This window comes from Sphaeramia orbicularis, chromosome 12, assembly GCF_902148855.1.
Source record: "Sphaeramia orbicularis chromosome 12, fSphaOr1.1, whole genome shotgun sequence".
Lineage (NCBI taxonomy): Eukaryota > Metazoa > Chordata > Actinopteri > Kurtiformes > Apogonidae > Sphaeramia > Sphaeramia orbicularis.
The window spans coordinates 21879597-21890811 of NC_043968.1; the positions used below are offsets into that span (position 1 = coordinate 21879597).

Sequence of the window (11215 nt, forward strand, 5' to 3'; positions counted from 1 at the left end):
TGAACATAATACCATAATCGATGATTTTTTTCAGTCTACACTCCTTACCTCGATCTCCTTCCATGGATACTGTGGGTACTGCTTCTCAAACATTGGGATGAACTCGTCGTAGTGTATCTAGAGGCAGAAAGGTTGAACTTATTTATATTAACCAATATTTCTCTCAATCTGGGCTAATCAAATTGAATTTACAGATTTTTTTTTTTAAACAGCCTCACTGGTAAGTGGTTTTCTTAAGGCTGTACATCTGTTAAGCCTAAATCCTTGGAATTCAATTCACACTGCACACGTGGAAATGCTCTTAATTTCAATATTGTTGAGTTTTTATGATTTGATTTCAGACACTGAAATGATCTTCAACCATGTAAATGCACCAACATATTTTACTGTGTATTTAAGATCTGAGGATAATATGTGCTAAATTAGCTGACTTTCCTTTTAGATATGAACATTAAGCCTGATGTCGTTTACCGAAAAGTGATGGTGTGAGGATGATGAATAAGGCTTCGCTGACACCGTCTTGATTGTGTAAAAAGATTTTATTATAAAAAGTCTGGCATCAAACAGGCACCATGGTTTGCCTGGAGAGCATTCGGCTAATATTTGTCTCTTTTTTGCAACATAACGCTTATGTAGTGTCTCACTAAGGTTCATTATATTTTTTCCATAGTTGAATTAATTTTTGATTATTGATGATGGAGAACCAGACCGCTGCATCAAGTCTTTATCACTTCCCAGATTAGAGTCTGGACTTTACAAAGGGTAATCTATGTGTGAAAATGATCACTCATTCTCCCTGAATCATTCTGTCATAAGCCTGATGATCCTGGTCAATCAGAAAAACAGGTTTGCTTTGACGTGTCGATGTCTGTGGCACAAGCCGATGTTACTTTGGAGGAGTCGACTAGTCGTGTTTTATTCTCTCTCTCCCTTCCATCACATGACAGCCTTCATTCAGCGCATGTCGATACTCTCATCTTTCTACATGAAAACTTGGAGTGCAAGGTAGTGATGCGCAGATCAACGGACCCAGGTCGGGTTGGTGTGGGTCCAAAAAATATCACTTTATTTGCGAGGCGCGCCAAATAATTCCACAAAATTGCTTAGTTAAATCCAGGCAGTCACTTGTTTTGTCCAGGCTGTTTATTTAACCAACTGATGGTGCCAATACCATTGGGCCCCTTAACCTACACATACTAAACCCATGGCCTGGAACTCATGGAAGTGGATAAAAGCCAAGACACAGGTAAAAACAAATATTGTCATCTAATAGTGGAAAATGCCAGTCCAGAATAGATTAAAATGGGAGGGCCATGGGTGGATATTAGCCCCGAGACCCAAAGTATAGAACAGGGACATCGGAGAGCAGCTTTTCAGTCTACCCCAGTGTATTCTCACTGGTGTTGATCTGTACTTCTTACAAATAGTGAGTTTTTGATCAAACAGGTGATAGCATTAGTGTGAAGGTAAGTTTAGACCAGAACCTAGACATCACTGACTGAAGATAAGACCAACTGACCCACTACACAATCACAAGTCTGGGGGGCAGGTGTTTCGCAATGTGTCACTTGTTTTTTTGTCGCGAGTCAAAGTCAGTTCCAAGTTCGTAAATCTCTTTACAAATGTTGTTGGTTGTTGCTAAAATAAGGACTGAATTAAAGATTACACCCTGTATTCTCAAGTTTCTCTGACAAAAGCAACAGTAATCACATCCATCTTATCTGTGATTGGTTTACTCGGCACCTGTTAAGTCCCGCCTTCATATTTGGATTCAAGCCCTGCGATTCCAGACGGATTGCTCATTGAGAAAGATGGATGGCTGGAAATCCTGAGGATGATATAACTTCTTACCAGTTGAAAAATAGTCAGTGCAGTAGGCTCTTCCATCTTTGCATAGTGTAACACATCCAGGGGCTTTTTGTGACCGGGCTGCCTTTCTTTAATGTACATACCACATTTCTATGCAAACTCCCTCTTTCAATGTATATCTTAGACAATATGGTACATGTTGGTGCCATGTTGATGTAGTTATAATGTACAGTCAAGTTGCAGGTTCATTACACATTACTATTGGTTCTGTTCTACCTTTACATACGTTTGACTGGGAAGACAAACTCCAAACATGTTTCCCTTATACACTGACTTTACACACAGCCATGTAAACACACAATCAAAATTTGAAACAACTACACACGAGAACGCAAGAAGTGACATATGGCTAGATCAGCAAACACTCATCAGGACAGAAAGATGGACATATGACAGATATTTCAGATACTATTGGTGCCAAAGGCATTTAAAAGCACATACATCCATGGCCATACTTGTCTTTGTGACCACAGAAGAGATAAATGACAAAAAAACAGAAGAGTACCTGCTTGAGCTCCACCCCTTCTGTGTAATTCATGACAGTGAAGTGCTTTTGATAATCATCAAAGTGGTCCAAGGAAAAGGGTCTAGACAAAAAAAAAAGACAAAAAAGTAGAAGAACAGACTACTTACTGAAACACACTTCAACAGTGAAATCATAAAAAATGAGCATAAAATATAAAATAGATATTCCATTGAACAAGCCAATTTTTAATATTTTCTTGACAAACTTGGGATCAGCTGGGCATAAAAGACCATAAAGCCTGAGTATTGAACAAAGGCGACACTTTGTGAGACATACAAGATGTTACACAAAGGTTATATAACTGACGGACAGTGAACACTTCTGTATGTGGACACATAATCTATGTGAACAAGGCCCTCTGTCACTGCAGCTCAAACCTCCTTTGTCACCTTGTTTAGATTTACCAAGACAAAAGGTCAGTCAGGATGGTTTGTTATGGTGCTAGCCAATAAACTGCAATTACAATGTCACTGTGGAATGAGTAAGCACAATACACATGTTCCAAAAAAAACAACCTGATACACAATTTGTAATTAAAAAAAAGCATTCACACACAGATTAGACTCCTGATTATTTAGAGTCTGTTCCTTCTACTTTATGGGAACTTTGCCTTATTGTTCATTCATTTGAAATGACAAACACGACAAATGAGGTTTTTATATATTTTTTTCAATGAGAAAACGTGGGGTAAAAAAAAAGGAAAAATTGTTATTAGATATTACCGATTTGCACTTACAGACAATGAAACAGCCCACTTAGAACAGGACTCACCATCAGAAATATAATACAAACTGTGAGGTATTTGGAGCAGAAATTTAAAATACACATTCTATAGCGTTCTACAGTAGTGTCAAAAAGTCCAAGGCTAACATTAGGTTTGTTGGTTTAGTAAAGTTCTAATGACCACACGTGCATTGCTCAGTCTCTGGGTTAGGGTTAGGGCCGTACAGAGTAAAAGGCAGTACACAAGAATAATGAATCCAGTACTTGATATATTCTACTCTACAGTACTCTGTAAACCACTTTTTTGCATTACGTTTGATGAGAAAAGACACAAGACACAAGCAGGGCCAAACTGGGAGAAGGGTCTGAGAAACAAGCAGGCATAACTTTCCCAGCATAGGGGCTACATAGAGAGGTAATGAAGGTACTTTCCAGCATAATGGTGTGCCACATATGCTATTTTAATAACAACATGAACTATGCATTCTCAGGTCCCAGGTGACATTTAATGGAGACTGGTGGCTCTAATCAGTATCCCAAATGTATTAAAAGGTAACAAATGAAGACCAACTGGTGCTGGGACAGGATGCTGAGTCGGGTTCTCAGGGTGGTAACGAGGGCCTGGCTTGAGCAACATCAAAGACTCCTGTCACGGTTATTTCTGAACATCATTAATTAACAGAAACTGATGCTGGAAAAAGGGGATTTTAGAAGGAGGGGCCCGGGTTTGCTGGAAATCACGCCCCGAGCCTGAAACAAGGTATAAAAGATGGGGAATTTTCAGCTGCTTGTCAGACCAGTCCCGGGTGTGTCTCCGTGTGTTTTAACCTGCATTTGCAAATAAACACATGTATGGCTCTGAAGACTGATTGACTCAGCTCATCATTGACTCTGAAGAAGTTTCTTCTGGAACATCTCTTAGTTACTATTTGACAGTATAGTATCAGGCGGGGAAGTAGGCACAGACCTACAACCAGGTCTCATCACGTTCTGATCTCCTTAGACCATTTGAGACACTTTTAGATAGATTTTCAGGCTATTGAACTGTTCAAGTGTAAGACATATCTTACGCTAAATGGCAGATGAAGAGTGACTTCGAATCTTGCTCTAGGCCATGCAAAAAGGCCTAGAGCCTTTGTATCTGTGTATATTTTGTATCTGTGTATTTTCACCTTTGTGCTGAACAGTGATGAAAAGGTCAGGTTCGTACGTAAAGTGCCTGTTTTGCAACGTTGAAATTTTTTGTGGTTAAAGTGAGCCAAGTGTAATCTTGATTATAAACTTGGAAACTTTCTGTGGTCAAGAAATGCTAGCCTACCTGTGCAAATATTACACCAAGGCGTAACTCTTGAAGTTCTTTGTGGTTAAGCTATGCTATCTAAGCTGAACGCCCTGTGCTAATATCAAACCAAGGCATGACCCTTGATCAAACTGCTAAATGCGTAAGTGCAATTTTCCAGATTTTGCAGATGTCCAATGCACTGGTTAAACTTAAAGTGAACTTTCAAATGTGTGTGTGTGCTTACAGTGACTGACGTGTGTACTGATGCATTTTACCCAGCAACAATTGTTAACCAATCATATGCGTATGTTGAACTTCTGTAAAAAACTAAACATGGGAGTCTTCAAAGAGTCACTAAAGACTATAAAATGTAATGAAGAAGATTTTTATGTGTTAGACGAATAGTGTGTTTGATGGGATACTAGTGGTAAACTGCCTTCTCTGACAACTCACAATTTTTGGATTTTTGTGAATCATTACTGTTTTCAATAAACCAGATTCTGGGTTAACCTTTTTTAAACTTCAACCTTGCCTATTGGTGGATTTTTCTTCATTCTGCTATAAAGGTATCTGGGGCAGTAATCCATTAACTAATATTATTATAGTTTTTTGTAATTATTGTGCTATGTGCTTAACACAAGTATTGTCAAATGTTTCACATCCAACCTTTGGCTAAAGGACCTGAAATTAAACACATGCTTTTAATAAATGATTTTATAACTGATTCTTCTAATCCATAAATAAACAGAATAAGACTAAACAAGTAACTGACATTCTAATGGGCAAATAAAAGTGAAAAGAACAACATGAAAGCGTATTAACAACTGATATATTAACTGGCCAATTAAACATTCACTTAAAAAGGGAAATGTAAATACAGCTGACGAGTGAACCTTTTTAAAATATGGTAGTTCATACTTAAAAGAAATGGTGTGTAAGGTCATACCTGTTAGCAAAACGCAACCAAAAGACATTGTAGGCATAGAGGCGCAGAGGCTGCACAGAACGCAGCATTAGCATGTAGCGAATGTCAAACTTCACCATTCCCACCTCCTCCCTGCTGAACAGCACTGGATCTTCAAGGTACTTACACACCACCTGCAAAACACAGAAGCACATCACAATGTACTGTTGTGTATTGTCTAATATCTTTGGATGCTCTGATACACCTGGAAATAACATTATGATTTGCCTAATGTTTCCTGATGATCTAATGTTCTTGGATGTGTGACAACTACTTGACTTGACTGCCAGGTCAGAGTGACACAGCAGACCAGAGAGAACCGGAAAGCCTGCCTGGTGAGAAGCAAACAAACAGGACGATCCCACACTTGTGTCTAGCAATGATTAGAGAAGTCAGCACCCATGTCTTGGCCAAGATGTTTGTCACGTAAGAACAAAGATGACCAGCAGCTTAGCTCCTGTTAAGGACCATGATTTCTGATCAACCTTGTATAAAAAAGTAGTGGAATAAAAAACAGGGAGAGATCCCAGATGTGCATTCCAGTTTGCTGTCTCTTTTTTCCTTCAACAGCTCCACAACAGTATAAGGTCAACAATATAGCAAGAATTCTGCAATTAGCCTACATTCATGATCATTATGTGTAAGAAAAATTCTGACACACAAGATAGAGTTGCTGAATTCTGGAATCAGAGGACTTCACTTGCAGCAAGGAGTCAAGTACATACAATAAGATGCAGCAGTTGACTGACTAACATCAGGAAGTCTAAGTTCTTATAGAGAATAAAGGATGTCACAACCATTGGTCCAGGTCCAAACATGATGATGTATGAGAATGATGACCTGGTTCACCATCATGTATGTAAACATCATGATGTATGAGCTTGGTGACCAGGTTTGCACTCTCCCTATCTGACACAGGGGCAATCTCCATATGGTGAAAACACTCCAGACATTCCCAAGGACAGCAGGCAGCACTGGTGCCTCCGTTGGCGCCTTAGAACAGGAGAGAGTTGCAGATAAATCTGGGAACAGGAAACACTGTGGGTGTTAATCTTCTGGGAGATGTCACTGTGACCCAACCATGACCCAAGCTTTAGATATACAGCATTTTCTGAGAATAGTCTGACATTGTTTTGTAACCTCATGGATGAAATACAGCACTTGGTACTTCTGGCAGTGTGGGCAGGTGCCAAATCCTGCTGGAAAATTAAATTAGCATCTCCACTAGAGCCCGACTATAGGCCGATTATAGCGTATCACCAATTAATCAACATTGGCCAATATGTAGCTGATATATGAACTTTTTTTGCTGCGCGGAGATTCTGTCGCTCGCTGCTCCTGTGTGTGTGTGTGTGTGTGTGTGTGCACTGCCCAGAGAATAAGAGGAACTTTAAAGCGAGTTAGTTTCACTTTCACCCCTGCTCGGACAATGACGCTATCACCCCCCCCCCACACACACACACACACACACACACAAACTCACCACTCCTTCCAGAACCCTGACTGCATGTTCACGGGCTGGGCATCTTGGTTCTCATGTTCCAATGGACTGTGTTTCTCCTCCCCGTCATCCATGTGGATCCCCTGCTCAACGAGGTTCACCTGCTGTTTTGGCTTAACGACAGCACAGCTATTATGGCTGTGCTGTCGTTAAGCCAAAACAGCTGATTAAGCCTCCAGTGAGACACTGACTTTTCCAAGAGGCCCTTCTCGGTGTATTCTAATTTTTTGAGATGCACCTGTATATCGGGTGTTTCAAAAAAAAGTATACACTGAGAAAAATGCCTAAAAAATGAAAGTTCCATAAGTTTCAGAAAATATCTATACGGTTATTGATAGACCAAGGTCTCATGCTTTCATTACCACAATGGCAGGTATCAGCCATACCACGTGAGTGAGCATGGTCCTTGCACTTAATTGGGATAGAAAATGGCTTGCGCACAGATATGAGAGGGATAAAACAAGATCAGACACCACAATTGGAAAGCTTAGGCAGGTGCTTTAATGCTGTGTAATTTACAAGAAAATTCAGTTAACCCTTTGTCTTCCAGAAGCCTCCAAACTTTGCACCCAGGTTGAGCCATCCAGGCATGACTACGTAAATTTCTCGAAAGCTATGAAGCACTGTTTACATTTGTCAGACCACAGTCCATTTTAGGCACTGAACCATCCCGTTGAGTGGCCCCCAAGATCCCCCGATCTTACCCCACTTGACTTTTTCTTGTGGGGCCATCTGAAGTCAAAGGTCTACGTCACTCCGCCAAGAAACCTGGATGACCTGCAGGATCGTATTGAAACTGAAGTAACTCTTTTGAGGCATGATGGTGGAATGATAAGGCGTGCGGTTTATGACATGTTAAGGAGGGCAGAGCTGTGCCTGCAAAGAAATGGTGGCCACGTAGAAGACTGAACCGTGTGTGCCTGCGTTCTTTGGCATGGACTACGATCAGAACCAGACGTGCAAGGACTTGCTGTTTGAGTGAAGGAAGGCACAGCCTGGGTGCAAAGTTTGGAGGCTTCTGGAAGACAAAGGGTTAACTGAATTTTCTTGTAAATTACACAGCATTAAAGCACCTGCCTAAGCTTTCCAATTGTGGTGTCTGATCTTGTTTTAACCCTCTCATATCTGTGCGCAAGCCATTTTCTATCCCAATTAAGTACAAGGACCATGCTCACTCACGTGGTATGGCTGATACCTGCCACTGTGGTAATGAAAGCATGAGACCTTGGTCTGTCAATAACCGTATAGATATTTTCTGAAACTTATGGAACTTTCAGTTTTTAGGCATTTTTCTGAGTGTATAATTTTTTTTTTAAACACCCTGTATAGCATTTTGAGCAATTATATTGTTATTCTTTGTATTTTTCTACTATGTTCCTTCTAACCCCATGGGCCTTAGAGTTTTGTAATTTCAGTTTTCTGTATGTGCTGTACATATGGCAAAACTGACAAATAAAGCTGGCTTTGACAAGCATTGGAACGAACTCAGTGTAAGTGTACTTGGTACAGGATGTGGTCTTCAGACTGTCACTTCCTCTAGCCATCATCAAATGTAGTTTGATTGGTAGATTCTCAGAAGTGTAGACAACATCCTCATTTCTGAGAATTGAAGACAAAATCTCAAGAAACACTGCTGAATATTAAAATGCTTTCATGGTGGTAACAGTAAGAAGGTGGAGATTCATGACTTCAAAGTAAAAACCATTTCATTTTGCAAGCAAAGACATTGTGTTTATGCAGTTTAAAATAGTGTAACTGTGTTTATGGACCTTTGGTGTGCTCTCTCTCTGTCTGATTATGCAGTCCAAGCTGTTAGTGATGTGTGTGTCCAGGCCACGGGCCAAGTTCCAAGGCTTACAGATCCAGTGGTTGTCCTCTCCCCTGAAACACACCGACAACAACAGGCAACAAGGCAGTGACTTCAACTTACAGTCTTCACACACTGCGAACATTGATGATAACACTGAATGGCTTCATGCAGCGTAAACCTCCAGTGCAGCTGTGTAGAGGCCCCTTCACAGATATGTCCTCTTCACAGCCTTTTTCTGCTTTGACAAGTGTTTACCTCTTACTACTGACAGTACGTTTTGTCCAAAAGTGTGCGTCTGAATGGTATCACACAACTCCCATTTACAGAGGCCCGTGTACTACCTCCGCTTTCAAGTCTTTGGAAAAAGCCATGCAGCGGGGGAGGGGCAAACTGCAGAAATGCAATCTATAACACACTGGAACGGCATTAAATGGTCGATCAAATGATTAAGTTGTTTTCTAAGAAATACATACATTTGTGTGTTTCTTTCATCACACTGCTGCACTTTTTGGCTGTGTTTACCTCCATCTTGCCAATGATTCGAACAGAATAATGGGAAATTTCTCCTACCCCTCTGTTTGTCGTGTGGTCCTGGAAAATCTCAGTTTCAAGAGCTATACAAAGCCCTCCGTCTTAGCTCTTCCCTTCCATCTAATTGAGAATCGGGACAGCCCTACCTCTTCACATGTATGTGCAAAATGGAGGGGGAGGGGCCAAGGGGTGTATTGGGATTCAGCCTTATGCCGCGTTTCCACTACATGGAACCGGCTCGACTCGACTCGGCTTGACTCAACTCGGGTACCAGGTCCTATTCCTGGAGGCCGTTTCCATTACAGGATACTACCGACTTTACAGTACCTGGACATCATAGCGATGTGGCGCGTTACTTCCGTGTCATCTGCTCAGAGAGTTGCTGATAAACTCGCTCATTGTGTGTTGTCTCGTCAAGCTCATGCTGAATTTTTACATCAGCCACCAAAGACTGAATCTCGACTGACTGTGGTGTGGATTAACCTACTGCTATATTTACTGTAAACTTCCACAACTGTTTTCTGTAAAATGGTGGGTCACAGAGACAGCTCTCTGACCAGATCTCTCTTGGCGGAGGTCTGCGCTCTCTGAGTGCTTTTCTTATTGAGTTTGGTTTTATCAGCATTTAAAACCAATTTCAATACCCGCAGACGAGCCTGTACTATGTTAAAAGCAGTCTGTAAAAACTGTAATGCCTTGGCAATTGAAGAAGAGAAGCAACAGATTATTGGTGCATATAAGTTTTCTAAGTTATATGCACCAATATCTTTTAATACATGTCTTCATTACTAAATATTTGTGTAGCGGTGTAATAAAACATCAACTTTTTGCCCATCACCTTTTTGAAAAGAGAAATTGGTTGGACAAATATCTCAGACAGACGGTACATCTATATACCCCCACCCATATAAGAACTGTTGCATTATGTTGTTTCCAATTAAGGCAATTATTTAATGTACAAAAAGCCAAAACTTTTACTTTTCAGGGTCTGAGGAGGATATTCAAATCCTTTATAGAACAAGTGTTGCAACCACTGTAAACGCTCATCTTTACCAGTGACCAGGTCTTACTTGTGTGTAATTTTTCCCCCTGACACCCACTGTGTGTAAATGCTCTTAATTGTGTGTGGTGTCCAATAATATTAAAGAATAGGATCCCAACCTCTCTTGTCTCAGTTGATATTGCTTGATGAACTCTGGCAGCTCCGTCTGTAAGTTGAAGGTCTCTGGTAGCCAGTCTGGCGATGGGCCACCTCTGACTCTCCGAGCCACAGCAGCCAGACAGTCCTTCACAGTGACCAGGCTCTCACAGGGAAACTGGTTGAGCATCACATGAGGCCGCTCCTCACTTAGCTTCCTGTCAGGTAGAATATTTACAGTTTAATGGTAATTTTACAAGTGAAACGTAAATGTGTTGTCCTCCACATTGACAAAAAAAAATCACTTGGACAAAGGTGACAATAGAGCAGGGGTGTCAAACTCATTTTAGTTCAGGGCCACGGCCTCCAAATATGATCTTAAGTAAAATAATTCAGGTTCAGTAAGTTATTATTCAGAAAAATAACTTATTATCCTATAAATAATGACAACCCCAAACTTTTATCTATGTTTTAGAGAGAAAACTAGAAAAGCACTTGGAAAGCAAAGACCTCTGCCAAGGCAGGTCAGCCCCCCCGCCCCATCACCACCAAAATTTAATCATTTGTTCCTTGTGCTAGTATCAACTTTTCCTGAAAATTTCATCCAGATCCATCCATAACTTTTTGAGTTATCTTGCCAACAAAGATAAACAAACAAAAATCCCCCCCAATCACCACCAAAACTTAATCATTTGTTACTTGTGCCAGTATCAATGTTTCCTGAAAATTTCATGAGAATCTGTCCATCACTTTTTGAGTTATCTTGCAAACAGGCAAACAAACAGACAGACAAACCTTGATGAAAACATAACCTCCACCGTTACACTTGACGGAGGAAAAAAAGTAGTGGTGGGCAGCAATTAAAATTTTT

At 40.6% G+C, this 11215-nt stretch overlaps 1 protein-coding gene across 1 annotated transcript in view; it reads right to left on the bottom strand.

The window, feature by feature from the left end:
• ttll12 (tubulin tyrosine ligase-like family, member 12) overlaps positions 1-11215 on the bottom strand; it is a 31278-nt gene that overhangs the window by 1561 nt on the left and 18502 nt on the right. Inside the window, exons 8-12 of the mRNA XM_030149749.1 lie at positions 10368-10562; positions 8635-8746; positions 5347-5498; positions 2375-2456; positions 49-117 (exon numbers count right to left, since the gene is read on the bottom strand). Coding sequence (XP_030005609.1) covers positions 49-117; positions 2375-2456; positions 5347-5498; positions 8635-8746; positions 10368-10562 — 610 coding nt within the window. The remainder of the gene's footprint in view (positions 1-48; positions 118-2374; positions 2457-5346; positions 5499-8634; positions 8747-10367; positions 10563-11215) is intronic.